The sequence below is a fragment of the Thamnophis sirtalis genome, unplaced genomic scaffold (assembly GCF_051295495.1).
Source record: "Thamnophis sirtalis isolate CommonGarterSnake01/CBP01778 unplaced genomic scaffold, rThaSir2_p1.2 scaffold_4, whole genome shotgun sequence".
Lineage (NCBI taxonomy): Eukaryota > Metazoa > Chordata > Lepidosauria > Squamata > Natricidae > Thamnophis > Thamnophis sirtalis.
In genome coordinates, this window is record NW_028261384.1 from 125,348,163 (window position 1) to 125,365,331 (window position 17,169).

The window sequence follows — 17,169 nt, forward strand, 5'->3', positions numbered from 1 at the left end:
GTCAGCTCCACGATGGCTCCTAGGATCGTACTATGGAACAGCGGAAGAGCTGAGCCAATCAGCACCCGCGGTTTACCATCACGTGAGTTAAAACTCCTTCAACGTCGGGCCTACTTTGAGAGAGGGGTGGAGTAATAACCAATTGGAAAGAAACGATGATTCGGGACAAACTGGGATTCGCCTGTAAGAAGCATCCAATAAGGAGGCGTAGAAAGAGTCACGGGACGAGGGGGGAGCTGCGAAAGAACGAGCACGATTAGCCTCCAATGGAACGAAGCGGGCGACACGCCGTCACAGTCTCTCCCGACCAATCAGGAGCGTAGCACCCACTATCGCCACCGGTTTCTGGTCACGTGACAGGGACCGAGTTACTTCCTTGCAGTCGATAGGGTGATGCCATCGGGTCGTCATGTGATAAGAGTGATCCGGGATAGCGAGGGGGCGGGGGCGTGTGCGCTACGGAAGCCGAAAGAGACGCGGGGCGGTTACGGGTGCAGCAGCCGCAGCGGCGATGGCTGCGGATGGTGAACGCTCCCCGCTGCTGCCAGCCGACCCTGGCGATGGGAGCAGCCTCGCCTCCGGAGGCCTGGTGGGGCCGGCGGGTCTGGGGTCGGGGCCCGCTTCGGCTGCTCCGGGAAAACCCACTCCGCCACAGGGTAATTCGCCTTTCCCTCGTTTACATTCCTGGGATGGTTTGTGGCCGCTGAGAAAGGAGAGGCGGTGGGTGGGGTCGGGGAGTGAGGGGGGACGAGAGTATCCTAGAGATAAGGGGGGGGGTCGTCAAGCCAGGGGGCGTAGCTTGTGCGTGGGGGGCGTGGCTCGGTGAGGTGGGGGTAGAATTGGAATTGAAATATCCAATCAGAAAGGCATCACTTTGTCTCAAGCCCTTTTGGTAGGAGCATCCCTACTTTGGTTGGGTGGGGGGCTTGCTATCCCCTAGGCAGTAAATACATTTTTTTTTAAAAAAATACTAGTCTGGTTCCACCCAAATGCTTTACTCAAAGGAAAGCTAAATCAGAATTGCTAAGAGTTGTCAGTCCCAAGATGTAGATCAAACCAAGAAATCGATTCCAGACCAAAACTACTTTTTTTTTTAAAAAAAGAAAGAGATCCTCTGTAGTAACCAATCCTAACAAAATAGAATAGAGTAATAGGATAGGATAATATAAGAGTAGAATAGAATTGAATTATTGGCCAAGTGCGATTGGACACACAAAAAAATTGTTTTTGATGCATATGTTCTCAGTTTACATAAAGAGAATAAAATACATCCGTCAAGAATAAAAAGATAAAACACTTAGTGATAATCAAGGTTACTAATAAGGTATCAAATCATACTAGGAAACAAATAAAAACAGTATAAATTCTAAAGATACAAGCAACATGGTTATAGTTGGGAGAGATAGGTACTAGGAAGAGAAGAGTAATAGTAATACAATCTTAGTAAGTAATATGACAAATGTTGTGGGAGTTGTTTAGCGGGATGGCATTTGGGGGAAAAACACTCCTTGTGTCTAATTGTTTTGTTGTGCAGTGCCATATAGTATCGTTTTAAGGGCAGAGGTTGAAACAATTTATGTCCAAATGAAAAGGATAATAGCAATACAGCCTATTAAATGGGTAAATATCCTTAGGCATCAGACAGTGCTTTGGAAATTAGGTCATTAGCAGAGTGATGGCATGGGGGTGGGGGGAAACTATCTTTGTGCCCAGTTGTTTTGGCCTGCAAGTGGCATCCTGATTGGAGAAGTTGAAACAGTTTATTATGTGAGGGCCTGTAGATATTTATAGATAATATTAGATACCTGTAGATTGTAAATAAAAGTAGATGTTTGTAAATAAAAGTCTTAATTATGGCTTCTGTTTTCTCATTCCTCCTTCATTGTTTGGACAAGGGGTCGGCAACTTTAAACACTCAAAGAGCCATTTGGACCCGTTTCCCACAGAAAAGAAAACACCAGGAGCCACAGAACCCATCCCGTGCCTGGCTATTTCCTGAGCAGCCACAGAACTAGCATATGTAGTTGAATTAAACGTTCTGATTTCTTGTGAAACTTTTCTTTTCTTGAATTTATCCATGGTCGGCCTGCTGGGGGTCAAAAAGCTTAATAAATCATGTGCTGGTGGGTATCACACATTGGCACATATTTTGAGCAACGGGGAGCTGCAGCAGAGGGATGAAAGAGCCACATGCAGCTCCAGAGCCACGAGTTGCTGACCCCTGGTTTGGACCGGGGTTTTCCCGGTCCTGGTTTCTTTGATACAGATCTCCCCTCTCTCTATTAAAGCCCTCCTCTACAGGGCTTTGTGGGTAGAAGATGAACAAATTTAGAGGTGGGAAACAAAGGTTGGTGGTGGTGGTGGTGGTGTTGGAGAAATTTCAGGAGAATGAAATGCAGGTGAGATCCAGAAGAAGGATCAAGGGGGTAGACTATAAATGTAACAGCAGCACCATAGAATGGTAGTTGAATGCTCACTTTTCACTGTGATTCTTTCTCTCTTCCCTTCCAAGGATTTTCCTCCTTCAGCAGTATCGATGGGAGCCAAGCCGCCATACTGCCCGCTGAAGATCCCCCGCCGTATTCCCCAATGGCGTCACCCGAGAGCGGCAATGCTCCTATGATCACTTGCCGAGTCTGCCAGAGCCCCATCAATGTGGAGGGAAAGATGCATCAGCACGTGGTGAAATGTAGCGTTTGCAATGAGGCCACGGTGAGCATTGTCAGAGTGGGACGTGGGACATGGGAGGCACCGTGGAAAGATGTAAAGGCAAGACGCAGCTGGGTGGAATGTAAGATGTGGAATATCTGCCTGCCATAGAAGACTTGCATATTGCGCAGGTCAGAACGGGGGCTGAGAAGATATTGGCTGATCCCTCCCATTCTAGACATAAATTTTCAATTCCTTACCTTGGGACGGCACTATAGGGCCGTGATGGCGAATCTATGGCATGTGTGCCAGAGGTGGCACGCAGAGCCCTCTCTCTGGGCATGCATGCCATCACCAGCTTCTCTTCTGGTTTCCAGCACACCAGCCACCTGGTCTTTGCCGGAGCACCGGAAAATGGCCTGAAAACAGCCAAAAACCAAATAGTTTTTTGGGCCATTTTCCATGCTGCTTTTTGGGCCGAAAATGGCATGGAAAACAACCTGAAAACATGCGTGCATGTGCCAGCCAGCTGGTCTTCAGGTTTTCAGTGATCCAGCACACGCACATACACACAGGCGTGTTCTGGTTTGGGCCCTCGGTCCCCAAAAGGTTTGCCATCACTGCTATAAGGCAATGTATGCCAAGACGAACTAGTCACAGGGGCAGTTTCTTCCCTTGTGCTATCACTATAGCTGAACACCTAATTCTCACAGTTGACAAAATACAGTGACTAAGGGTTTTTTTTTGGCCTAATGTGTATCTACATCAATCCATAGGATGTGGCTGCAGTATTATTTATCCCCTTTATTATTTCTTACTTCCTCCTTTCGTCAGTTGTACACTTTAATATTGTTACATTCTACTGTTTTGGAAGTGACCCCGAGTGCTTCTGCACCGGAGATAGACTCCGTGTATGTCTAACCACACTTGGCCAAATGAAAGCACAAGTACATGTAAAGGAAGATGAGTTGACCTGTGAACCCCAGATGGAAAGCTGGAGACAAGCGGTGCTTCTCAGGGTCACTTCCCCTGCTTCAGCTCAATTCCACAATTGGGCAGAACTCCTGGCCTCCTGCCAGTTGCTAAGCTAGTCAAAGACAAAGGGAGGCTTTTATATTCCTGTAGTTCTTGCCAGTTGTTTCAAATATGTAGGGCTTTTTTTTTTTTAACATAGCGAGGATGATTGCCTTAAAAACACACAAACACACAGTCACACCTTGGAAAAGAGTAAGCCACAACTGCAAATCTGCTGACATGGCTTGCGGCTGGAGTACTTGTGTTAGCTTTCAGGCAGAGTCTTCAGTCCCTTGAGAGCTGTTGGCGCTCAAGTCAGCATAGTCAATACTCAGCAAACTGGATCTGTGGCCTGACTCTGCACAACGCCATTTGTTAAAAGGATTCCTTTTTTTTCTTCGTTTTATGTTTCCTCCTCAGAAGATTATATTTGTGTTCTCCTTTAGCTGGGATTATTTATTGCAGTGTGCTGTTTTATTGGGTTGATTTGGTTGTTGTTTTTCAAAAAGTTTTTTTTTTAATTTTTAGTCTCTTACATACAAATTACAAGTATAGCATTCACCTAGTTATTATTCTTATTGTATTTATCACCTTTACATATTTATTTTCCATAAAAAAGTATACATTCGAGGTTGCTTTGCTTACCATCCCATACACATATTGGCAATATCACCACTCTGCTTTCCCTTCCTTTTCTCCCTCCCTCCCTTCTCTACTTCCTTCCTCCCTCCTCTCTTTTTCCTTTCCCCTTACCTCTCCCTTCCTCTCTTCCCCTTCCTACCCTTTCTCCTCCTCTTTTTATTCCTCCCCACCATCCTCTCCTTTTGATTTGGTGGTGAAGGTATTGTTCATCTCAACTCATTTGAACTAGGCTCATATGGAAGATTTTATGGCATCTTTCTTTACATTAGAGGTTCGGTTGGAAGAGGGTTTTTTTTTTTTTTAATTCTTGAAATTTGGCCTGTATATTATCTCAGTGGACAATGTGTAGGTTCTTGTTTATTTGGCTGAGAAAAAAAAACAACTGGAGCTTTTATTTTTCCTTTGCCTTAATTTCTCTTCTCCTGGCATTATTAAAAGTTGAAGTCTTTCAGTGAAATTGACTGACAGGAAATTCGAAATGAATGTAACACATTTTTTGCATACTACACAATTAATTTATGCTCCTGGACGGAATGTGCTTGTTACTCATTTAAATAGTTACAAATAAATACACCAATTATATAGCAGGAATTTATCCACGAGGAGAGGTTTATTTGTAACTAAATGAGTAACAAGGTGAGAAGAAGTGCTGGGTAGAACCAACAATAGGAAACTTATGCAACATTACAAGTAGTCCTTAACTGCTTCCCCCTCCCCCATCCAATCAGATTGAAGCAAGATGTTTTCAGTAGGTTGGTATGCAGGTGTGTTCCTTCCAGCCTTGTGACTTTGAAGTAGCATCTCAGGGAGATAACAGCAGTCAAAACTTTCACTTTCGCCCATCCACCCTCCAAGGAGTTCATGGCAAATGGTCATAGTATCAAAGTACACAAGAAACCGTGAGGTGGCAGCTAACACCACCCCTCCCCTCTCACCTTGTAGGTCTCACTTGTGGCTTTGCTAAAACTATCCTGCCTTAAAGACTTATCAGGACAATGAAGAACACTTCAGGCACAAAATATTCTGCTTCCTCTAAAACTGGGAACTTGTCCTAGAGCTCATTTCCTATTCAGGTTTCTTTTCTGCTCCTGGTTTCTCAGTCTTCTGAAAATATAAACCTGAAAATTGGCGTTGCCAGTCTGCAACATCTTCAGTTCCTGCAGCTGCAGATAGCACAAAACTGAAAGTCTAAATAGTTGCTCGGGTCCCCTCAATAATTTAAAATCCAATTCAATAGTTGGATTTGTTTGAGAGAATATTATCCTGAATTTCACTCTGATGTTTTTTCCCTTTCGCCTCCCACTTAAGCTTGTTCGGAAGGCTTTTTATCTTATCTTTATCATGGATAGAGAGAAGCTTAAAAAAAATTTTTTTTTTTCCTTTGGACTTCAGATTTGCTAGGTGTTCAAGGTGCACTTATCAATTGTGCCTTATCTTTTGCCCCAGCCCTGCCCAGAGTTACCTTTGACATAATGAATTTACCTAAGATTGCAATGAAAATTAAACAGAAGGACCTTGCCCTTTCCACGTTGTCATTCTTCCCTTCTGCTTTTATGTATCTTTTTTTTCTTGGTGTAAAATAGGTGTCTTCTGAATGTCACATTTTTGTTAACCATCTTTCCTGGAAATATACACTTTGTCCAAGGTTAGGCTTAACTAGCCTGACTTTTCTTATTCAGATTAGCAGTAGCTCAGCTTCTTGAGCATAAGTCTAGTGCCTAATAACTAACGAAAGCTATGAAAAATAAAGATAACACATAAATTCTCGTGTAGACAAAAGTACATTTGTTACTTACGGTACTTGCAACTGAATTTTGATAGGATGTCTTGTGCTTTCTTCGGGGGGGGGGGGGAATCACAAATTAGTTTCTAGACTGTTTTCCAAATTCAGCCAAAACATTTAAACCTGTTGTCCACTGCGCCTGTTGGCTACCTATGTATTTTTTAATTCAGTTTAAATATTTACAGATACATTGTGATGAATGAGAGTGGTCACTAGTAATCTTGGTTCAATGCCTGACAGATGGATTGGATTCTTTGCCCTTTTGTGAACCTCTTTCTTCTTAAACCAGGAAACATGCTCAACTTGTTTAACTTTCAAAAATGTCCTTTTTTTCCTTCTGCAGCCGATTAAAAATGCCCCACCTGGTAAGAAGTATGTCAGATGCCCTTGCAACTGTCTTTTGATCTGCAAAGTGACCTCACAACGCATTGCCTGTCCAAGGATATATTGGTAAGGGGTGGGGTAGTTACATTGTATATGTCATGTACAGGGTAGTTACAATGTTATACACATAACATTTTACTACCCTGCCTTAAAGGCTGTTATCAGGACAATGTAGAACACTTCAGTCTTTTATATATACATTTTATGGGGGAAACAGAAGCAAGAAGAGGAAAACAATCACAAAGGAAATAAGAGATATTTATGTGTATTTGTTAATTCAACATATTTGTATGCTTTCATAATCACAAATTACTCTTTGTGGCTCACATGCCTATACATAGAGCTAGATAAATTAAGTAGAGGTTCTCTGAATAATGAATTGACTTCTACATATTTAAATAACTTACGACATTTTAAAACTACAGATCATTATTAAAATCAAGTAAATATATTAGTATCAACAACAGTCATGACATAGAATATAACACAAAATGAAAAAAATTAGTCTTACCTAATCACTAAGAAATGTATATCCTTATTTAACAAATCATGACATAAATGTTAAAAAGTTATATGTCCCTAATTTCAGATGTAGAGCAAAACCATGGCTAGAATTATAGTCCAAAAATTGTCAGCTGTCCAGAGTCATTGAATTGGAAGGACCCTTGAAGGTCTTCTAGTCTAACCCCGGTGCTCAAGTAGGAGACACTATACTGTTCTGGGCAGTATTTTTCAACCTTCCTTGGCAACTTGAGGATGTAAGGACTTCAACTCCTAGAATTCCCTAACCAGGGTATCTGGGAGTTGAAGGCCACACATCTTCAAGTTGCCAAGGTTGAACAACATTGCTCCAAGGGCTGAAGTTGAGTACCTTTAGAATACAGAATAACAGAGTTGGAAGGGACCTTGGAGGTCTTCCAGTCCAACTCCCTGCTCAAGCAAGAGACCACAGAGATGAGCATCCTGTAAAAATTGAACAAATAAAAAGTAAATAAATAATGGTTGCCATAAAAAAATTATAAGCCAGATTTATTTTCCAAATGCAAGGTAATTATTTGCATTCTTCCACTGAAGGAATTGTACATTACTTTCCAATTTCAAATGCAGGCCATCCTAGCAGCCGCACACATATATAAAGATATTTTACTAAATATTGTAAAAATATAAGGTTTAACAATATTCAATAGAAGGTAGGCAGGTTGGGAAGAGAAGTAGCAGAATGTACAGATACCTTGCATTTAGAAAAAAACAACCTGGCTTACAGTTTTGTACGGCAATCATTTTTCATTTATTTGTATTTATTCAATTTCTGTAGGATGCTCATCTCAATGGTGGTCTGCTTGAGCAGGGAGTTGAACTAAAAGACCTCCAAGGTCCCTTCCAACTCCGTTATTCTGTATTTGAAAGGCACCCCAATTCAAAAAGTGGGTTTCTTCACACCAATATAAATACAGCACTTTACCAAAACTATTCGGCTTAACAATCTATGCCAAACATGGAAGAACACATCAAAGTTTTGCACTTGTTAACAAAAGGCTAATTTCTTCATGAGTGCAAAACATTGATGTGTTTGGAGAAAAGTGGGCTGTGTGAGAGATTTAGTGTCAGGTTTCCAAGTGATGAAACCCATTCAAAAAAGAAATACGCAAAGTCCATCTTCGAAAACAAATTTCTTTTATTTAGGTAGACATCAACTTGGCAAAGTCTGTTCTAATTCCGGACCTGACACAAACCAGAATTACACCACATAATATTGTAAGTTAGAAACATCCCTCAAAAGTCACCTCCTCCAATAAACACTCCATCCACATTGCCCGGTGTCTTCAAACTCCTCCTTCCGTTCTCAGCAGGAGCAGCCTCTGTTCCCACGGGAAAGAAGCTCACCTAGCCAAAACAATCCTCACTATCTATTTGCTCCTTCCCTCCCATCTTAAGTATGTGGCAAGCCCGAAAAAAAACCCTTACTTGGTAAAGAGAAAGAAAAAGGAATAAATGAGTATAATAGAGAGCTAAATAAAATGGCTACATGTAGGTCAAATTCAGGCTCGACAGATCCTTCAACTGAAAAGAAAGTCCTGCAATGACAGAGAACACATAAAGATTGCAATTAGGTTAAAAATTTAAAAAAAACATACACATATAAAACTAACTGCCCCTGCCATCTGCAAGATCCCCTTTGGGTTTGTATGCATATTTTTCATGGAATTTCCGAACCAGCATTGATGTTCCCACTTTTTACCCAGGTGGCTTCCGAAATGGGATACCCCTTCCAATGAATTAAACATTGAAGTTGCCCTCTGTAAATTCTTGAATCCAACAACGAGTATAATAGAGAGCTTTAAAAAATGGCTAGACGTATGTCAAATTTGGGCTTGGCGTTTAGGTCTTTTCAATCCTGAAATCTTTTTAGCAAGGTGGGAAGGAATAGCATACTGGGGAGGTGATGTGATCCAATAATGTGGGTAAGATTCCATTTTCCAAAGAAAGAACTAGAAAGCAAAGATACAGATTGGAGTAATCAAGCTAAAACTGTGGCATTTTTAGAGAGGAAAAAACTTTTTTTTGAGGTGAGAGAGAAGAAAAGGGGGGATTCTCCCTCTGTCTTCACAGTTTGACCCTGTGTTTTTTTGTTGTTGTTGTTATTGTTCCTGGAAGAGGGTGTTTACGTTTAGAGAATAAAAGCAGCGATTGCCCTGATGAAACCAGAGAGACTAGTTGACGTCAACTTTATTCTCCATGATGAGTTTCACTGGCTTGGAAATAGGTGTTCGGTGGGGCCAGGTGGACTGACAAGAAGAATAATCTAAACCTCTTTTCTCCCCTCTGTTTTCTCCCTAGTAAAAGGGTCATAAACTTAGGGCCCGTTCACCCTGGCCCTCCGAGTCCCGAGCCTCAGCCTGTAGGTGTGCGTGTCAATTGCGGCCACTGCGAAAATAATTTCCTGGTAAGGGTGCTATCAAGGAAGGGATCAGGGAAGGAAAAAACGAGGCGTATTTGTTCCAGGCTCAGCTTTGGTTGCGTTTGGGAACCTGTTATCGGAAGAAAATTACAAACTTGCGAACTGATTTGAGTCCCGTTTGTTAAGTGAATCCCTTTAGTTGTTAAATTGGTAACACGATTATTAAGTGAATCCGACCTCCCCATGGACTTTGCTTATCAAAAGGTCGCAAAAGGGGATCACATGACACTGGGACCCTGCAGCCGTCATAAATAGGAACTAGTCGTCAACCATCCGAATTCTGATCACATGACCATGGGGATGCCGCAATGGCCATAAGTGTGAAAAATGATCATGCCATTTTTCCCCCCACTGTTGGTGTAACTGCCAACGGTCACTAAATGAACTGTTGTAAGTTGAGGATGGCTGCAATTGTTCAGTGGTTAGAGTATGAGGAGCCAGATTGTTGGGAGCAATAGGCTGACTCTGTAAGCCGCTTAGAGAGAGCTGTGAAGTGATATATAAGTCTAGGTGCTATTGCTATGAGCCACAGTGACACGGTGGTTAGAGTGCAGTACTGCAGGCTATTTCTGCTAACTGCTGGCTGACTGCAGTTTGGCTGTTCAAATCTCATCAGGCTCAAGGTTGACTCAGTCTTCCATCCTTCCGAGGTCAGTAAAATAAGGACCCAAATTGTTGGGGACAATATGCTGACTCTGTAAACTGCTTAGAGGGAACTGTAAAGCCCGGTGAAGCGGTATATAAGTCTAAATGTTATTGCTATTTGGAGGAGCAGCTTAGTGCGCCTCCTTAAAGAATGAGCCTATTTGCGGTGGCAAAACGTGACTCGTCATGTCAGGCTGTCCTTCCCAAGGCCTTCTCTCTTTTTTGTCTCTCCAGTGGACAGAATTCACAGATCGCACTTTAGCCCGATGCCCGCACTGCCGTAAAGTGTGAGTTATTCTGGGGAAGGAATTGGGCGAGGAGGAGGAGGAGGAGAAGTATTAGCAGAATGTTCTCCAAGCTTTGCATTGAATGTACCTCAATATTAGTAATTGGAATGTGGGAGGGAACTTGCTGTTTGTGGGGTTCAGCTTCAAAGAGAGTGAGGAACCTGAGTCCCCATCTCCCTCCCTCCCCTTAGCTGGAGAAGAGGTCTATTACTTGTCCTTAGGCAAGGGGTTGTGGCCGCCAGCAGAGCTGCCAGCAGAATAGACAGCAGATTCAGACAGTGAGGAGGTTGGGGAGGGACATGGGCCAGTCCTGGAGTCTGGGGAAGGCTCTGATGAGGGCTCTACGTCGGAGGTAGAGATGGGGCCAGGGTCATTTGACAGTTATCAGCTGCCTTCGGAATCGGACATCAGTAGGGCAGAAGAACAGCTGGAGCCTGTTCCCAGTGTGCGCATGCCCAGAGTTGCCAGACGAAGGGAACAGCTAAAGAACAGTGGTTGACTTGTGAGTAAGGCCACAGGTGGAGGATGAATGGCCCCACCCAGAAGAAATAAAAGAGGAGCAAAAGGGGAGTGGAGTTTGCAGGAGACAATTAGTTCGCTTAATTGGTTCCTGTCTCTGCTGGATGTGAATGAGCAGAATTCACAGTAAATTAATAAAGGGGGCTTTTCTCAGGACAAGGAGTTTGCTTCATGCTCTCGGAAAGCCTTGGTCAGAACACAAGAGAAGCCTCAGTCAGAACTCGGTGGTCAGAACTCCAAATTACGGGAGGGGAGAGGAACTTTGTAGGAGTGACTCTGGATGCTTGACTTACTGCTCTCTTTGTACCCCCAGTTCTTCCATTGGGCGCCGCTATCCGAGGAAAAGGTGCTTATGCTGCCTTCTCTTGGGCATGCTGATGGCTGTGACAGCAACGGGGCTGGCGGTAAGTGTGAACGAGGGGCATCTAGTTAGGGTTGGGGGTGGCACCTGTTGGGGTCTCAAAAGGATGAGATTAGGATGGGACCATTAAAGACGGCCATGTCTGTTGATACCTGGAAATCCCAGGTCTTTGGGATGAGAAGGTTAAAAAAATTGGAAGAACATAAGAGACAAACTCCATTGGTTTTCAGCCAAGGAACATAACGGAATGTGTCCAAAGTCACATTCTTGACTTCAGGCCACTTTTTCCCTTAGCAGGGAGGCGACTGAACATGCCACTCAACATCCGAAATCAATATATTAAATGGAGTTTGCTCAGAAGCTGAAATACACCATGTAAGCAAAGTGGAAAGAGTGGAGGAGGGTTTCACCCCAAAACCGCGATGTCCTTATCCGCGCCGACATAAGTGTGGAGGCAAATCTGCGGCGTCCGAAGCGCTAAGAAAAAAACGACCCTACCGCCGCGACAACAGCGCGGTGACAGAAGGGCGTTCTACATGCTTCGTTCTTTGCCTCCAAAGGTAGCCCTCCTCCTCCAGCTGACAGCGGCAGCGGGCACGGGGCAAAACGAGGAGGACGCGGCAGCGGCGGCGGCTGAGGCTCTCCCGGGCCGGCGAAGCGGGCTTGGCCGGCGGAGGCAGGCTGCCCTCTTCTTCCTCAACAACATCTCCTTGGACGGGCGGCCTCCGCCGCCGGCGCCTCCCCCGGAGGAAGAGGCAGGGTGGGCGGCGGCGGCGGCTGAGGCTCTCCCGGGGCCGGCGAAGCGGGTTGCCCGGTGGCGGCGGCCACCCATCCAAGGAGATGTTGTTGAGGAAGAAGAGGGCGGCCTGCCTCTGCTGGGCAAGCCCGCTTCGCCGGCCCCGGGAGAGCCTCAGCCACCGCCGCTGCTGCGTCCTCCTCCGCCGCCAGCATCGGCGGCCCTGCTCAGGCCCCCCGCGGGCTTCCTGCTGCCCCCCGTGGCTGTGCTGGACCCTTCCCGCAGGCTGCTGCTGCTGGGCAGCCCACTTTGCCCCGTGCCCGCTGCCACTGTCAGCTGGAGGAGGAGGGCTACCTTTGGAGGCAAAGAACAAAGTATGTAGAACGCCCTTCTGTCGCCGTGCTGTTGTCCCCGCGGTGATGACGCGCGGTGATGACGTCGCGACTTTAGTGACGCGATTTAATCTCCGCTATTTTGCGTAGCGCGGTTTTGTCGTGCCACGGTGGAGGAGAGAGAAAGGGGAAGGAAAGGACGGAGAGAGGTGTTAGGAGACAGGGAAGCAGAAGGGAGGAAAAGAGATGGGGAGAGAGAGAAGGATTGGATAGAGGAGAAGGAGAGAGGAATGGGAAGCAGAGAAGAGAGGGATGGTAGAGGGAGGAAAGGAGGTAGGGAGGAGGGAAAGGGAGAGGAGGTTGAATAACCATTTATATAATATATAGTATGCTGTATGGAAAGCAGAAGAGCAAATTATAGTTGCTGTGGGTTGATGGTAAGAGGAATTGATATAATGCTGGATAATATGAAATAGTACTTTTTAAGATGTAATGGTATACTTGTATACTTCATACAAGTGATTACTTGTATGAAATTTAAAAAAAAAACTTTTCACAAAAAAAAACCCCATCCGAAATCCATAGTAGATATCTAGAATCTTTTAAGCAGCACAGCTCTGCCCCCTTAGGCTCATGCCTAAGTTAGTGTCTGGTTTGAAATGACAGCTATTGATTTATTTAGCAGAGGGGTGGGGAACAGTGACGAACAAGCCTTCTGCAATTCCAACATTCCCACTTTAAAATTCAAGGGGAAAAAAACACTCCAAACCCTTTATGTATCAATTCATTATGGAAGCTTTTATCCAGAATAATAAAAACAATGTTAATATTAAAGAGGAAACCAAACAAAGGTCTTGAATACACGTAGTCATCAACGTGTAGGACCACAATTGAGCCCAATGTTGCTATGTCAGAAATTTTGTTAGGTGAGTTTTGTCCCATTTTACGACTTTTCTTGCCACATTTGTTAAGCGAACCACTTCTGTTGTGGAAAAAGTAAAATGGTTGTTAAGTGAATCTTGCTTCCTCGTGGACTTGCTTGTCAGAAGTTCACAAAAGGGCATCACATGACCCTGGGACACTGCAACCGTCATTAATATGAAGCAGTGGTCAAACATCTGAATGCAATTTACATTTGCTGCTTCATATTTGCGACTCTTGCAGTGTCCCCAGGGTCATGTGATCACCATTGTAAATGATTGCTTATTTGTACCCTATGACTATCATTAAGTGCTGTACCTTATGATTCTTGATGAATGTAGCTTGTCTTTTTATGTACACTGAGAGCCTATGCACCAAAGACAAATTCCTTGTGTGTCCAATCACATTTGGCCAATAAAGATTTCTACTCTAAACACACACACACACACACACACACACACACACACACACACACACACACACACACACATATATATATATTAGATTTTTACAACCCCTGGTAAGCCCCAATTATGGGAGGAAGCTAACTGCTTCCATCATCTGTCAATCGGCTCGTCACAAGAGTCCATCACGACTCTTATTTATTTATCAGCACAAATAAAAAAACAAACATACATACATACATACATACATACATACATACATACATACATACATATATATTTAAAGTCACAACCCCTGGTATGCCCAAATATATACCTTTCACCCTGGCCTCGCTGATAAGGAGTCGAGCCCTGTAGCTCAATGGTTAACACATCTGCCTTAGAGGCAATAGAGCACAGGTTCGATTCCCAGTAAGGGTGTGGCTAGCTGATGAGAGCTAAATAGCTTGAAATAGATCTATACTAGTCTCCCTTTATTTATTTATCAGCATAAATATAACATACATACATACATACATACATACATACATACATACATACATACATACATACATACATACATATATATGTTTTTTTTATTTGTGCTGATAAATAAATAAATAAAGGGAGACTAGTATAGATCTGTTTCAAGCTATTTAGCTCTCATCAGCTAGCCATACCCTTACTGGGATTTGAACCTGGGCTATATGGCATACTAGGCAAACTTCTTAGCCATTATACATATAATATAATATAAAAGGGAGGATTATGCATGTAAGATAGAAAGTTCACATCGCCACAACCTTCAGCATTTGAGAGTCAAAATTGGAGCTGTTTCATGGTTCAGGCTGGAACAAAAGGTTGCTGAACCCAAAGGCCTATTGAACGCACGCGCACGCGCACACACACACACACCCCTTTATCTTTCACAGTAAATCTATTAAGATGTTTTGTTGTGAAGCTGATTTTTTTTCACTGTTCTTTTATTCTCTAGTTTGGTACCTGGAAACAAGCCCAGCAGTATAGGGGTGTCTATGCTTCCTGGGCTGTGGTGATTTTCCTGGCTTTGGTTTTCCTTGGCCGAGCGATGTACTGGGCTTGCATGAGAGTCAGCCACCCCATCCAGAATTTCTCGTGAGCCTCCCCAAGCTCTTCTTGGTTTCCCACCACTGCCCCACCACCTCATCTCCAAGGACCCTTCTGATTCCATTTGAAGTTGGGTCTGCCCTGCCACCTTCTCGCTGTGCTCGCTCCCGGTGTCACCATCCGAGCATCTATGGGACAACCCTGATATCTACCAGTCTTCTCCCATCTCTGTTGCTCTTGAGCCAGGATTGATGGCAAAAGAAAGGACAATTTTGACTCCAAAGGAGCCGAAGGCCCCAATTCTGCCGGGTTCTGCCATCCCCCCGGCGGGAGGGGGAGGGGGAGTTCCTATGGATCCTGCAAGTTAACACTAATCGTCCCCAAAAGAAAAACTTGAAAACGCAAATGGACGGTTTGGCATCAAACCGGTGGCGGCTGTTTTGCGATGACGTTTGGAGATGGCCCACAGCGGAACCACTTGAGATAACACTACAGTTCTACAACTTGGCGGCACTTCAGAAGTTGGCGTTTTCAGGACTCTGTTCTCGGCTCCCATCGGAGGCTGCTTAAAAAAATTCTTTCCTGGTTGAGAAGGAGGCGCAAAAGAGTCTCCAGGAATTGCTGCTGTATTGTTTTTTTTCTCTTTCTTGTTTTTGCCACCCTGTGGTCGGTAACGTGGGGGGCTGCAAGGTTTCGAGGCCGTTTCCACAATCCTTAAAATGTGAATGGGGGCCCCGGGGAATGAGAGAAGGGCCGTTCCATAAAGGTTAGTATGAAGGCCCCGGGATTGGTCCAGATATTCATTTAATGAATTTCAGCCCTTACCTCCCACCTGCTTTCTGTGATCAGTGTGAGATCCAGGTCTTCCGCTAAAGGAGTTTAGCTTCATTACGTTTCTGCTTTCGTTTTTCTTAATCTTTGCACATTCCTTGAAGGGGCCACTTCCCTGTTTTCTTCTCCCAACGATCCAAACTGTGTTTTCAGCGGGTGAGATGAGAGCAGCCTTAGGAACCATCACGTCTCTCTCTCTCTAAAGAGCCCTTTCAAACCATGGCTACGGTGTTTATTGTTTTTGTTCGGAAGGTTGAAGGGAGAACTGCTGGCCAATACCACCTGCAGTGGATTTGAGAGAGCTGGAGGGGGGAGCGGGGTGGGGGACATTTATTTCAACCTTGACTTGAGGCATAGAACTATCCTCTTCCAGAGCCTACTAAATCAGATTTCCATCCTTTCTTTTGTCTTACTAGTTGATGACGTAGACCGAAGGGGGAGGGAAATGGTGCATGGACTCTGTCGTACAGAAGAAAGGATGCCCTGAGTCATACATCAGACATTCCACCTAGGGAAATGCCTCAGTCCTGGTTCGAACCTAGCTTGATTTTTCTCAGCGCCAAGTCCTCTACCCCCGTCTTCTCTCTTGGCCTCAAGATTTTAATTCTCCCACCTCCGTGGCATCGAGCTTATAGCCCCAAGCCTGTTGCAGCTTGTATATATAAGGAGTAAAATGTACATAGACCTATTTAAGATAACTTTCCTCCGTGACGGCTGCCTGCTTGCTTGCCTGCCTGTGTACTTGCACCGTATGTCTCTGTCTTTTTCAGCCATGATTGAACATGTCTGTTTGTCCTTTTCCTTCTCCACAGGCACAACTAGATGGTTGTAAATAAATTAAAAAAGTAACTATTCCATGAATTGGGTGATTGTAAATAAATAAAAGTAGCAATTCCATATCTGACCAAACTGGAGAGGAAGCTTCAGCCTTGTGGTTTTTTTAAATAATGAGCCACCTTAAGGGGGACGAGATTATTTATTTCCTTCAATTAAGGAAGGAAATTTCTTCAATTAAGAGTTGATTTCAACTGAATGTTCTTCAATTAAGGAAGGAAATTCATTTGATTAAGAGTTGGTTTGATTAAATGTACTTCAGTTGGGAGGAAATTTCCTGAAGAATGGGCCTCTGTACAAATCTTTTACGTACAGTTTCCCTGAAAATAAGACCACCCTGGAAATAAGGCCAATTGGGCTTTTGAGTGCTGTGCTAAAATAAGTCCTCCCCAAAAATATTACAACACAACAGCAGCCATGAGGTGACCATGCTCGCTGCCTCCTGCACCTCAAAAATAGTAAGACATCTCTGAAAATAAGGCCAAGCGCTTATTTCGGTGGTCAAAAGAAAATTAAGACCTTGTCTTATTTGGGGGAAAACATGGTATTAAAAAATTCTTTGTGTAAATTTAATCCAGTGTTCTGTTCTGGTGTCAGCAAGGCTCATTGACATGGATCATTTGTAGCTCTGAAACCTTGATCCACCAAGTCTTTCACTAATCCTTGTTTTCACTTTGGATGTACGTGCAAGAGTAATTATCTTGCAAAGGTTAATCCCATCCATGCTGCAAATATGTCAAGAGGTTAAAAATATAGGGTTTGGGACAACCAAGTCATGTCAGATGGGCTCCGATGGGGCTGAT

At 44.0% G+C, this 17,169-nt stretch overlaps 1 protein-coding gene across 1 annotated transcript; it reads left to right on the forward strand.

Annotated features, from left to right (window-relative positions):
* Positions 1–451: 451 nt before the first annotated feature.
* Positions 452–16,446, forward strand: PIP4P1 (phosphatidylinositol-4,5-bisphosphate 4-phosphatase 1). Its single transcript, XM_087714125.1, has 7 exons — positions 452–656; positions 2,513–2,712; positions 6,432–6,538; positions 9,311–9,416; positions 10,311–10,363; positions 11,196–11,286; positions 14,610–16,446. The coding sequence occupies exons 1-7, from the start codon at positions 512–514 to the stop codon at positions 14,751–14,753; spliced, it is 846 nt and encodes a 281-aa protein (XP_087570251.1). The 5' UTR covers positions 452–511; the 3' UTR covers positions 14,754–16,446.
* The last annotated feature ends 723 nt before the right edge of the window (positions 16,447–17,169 follow it).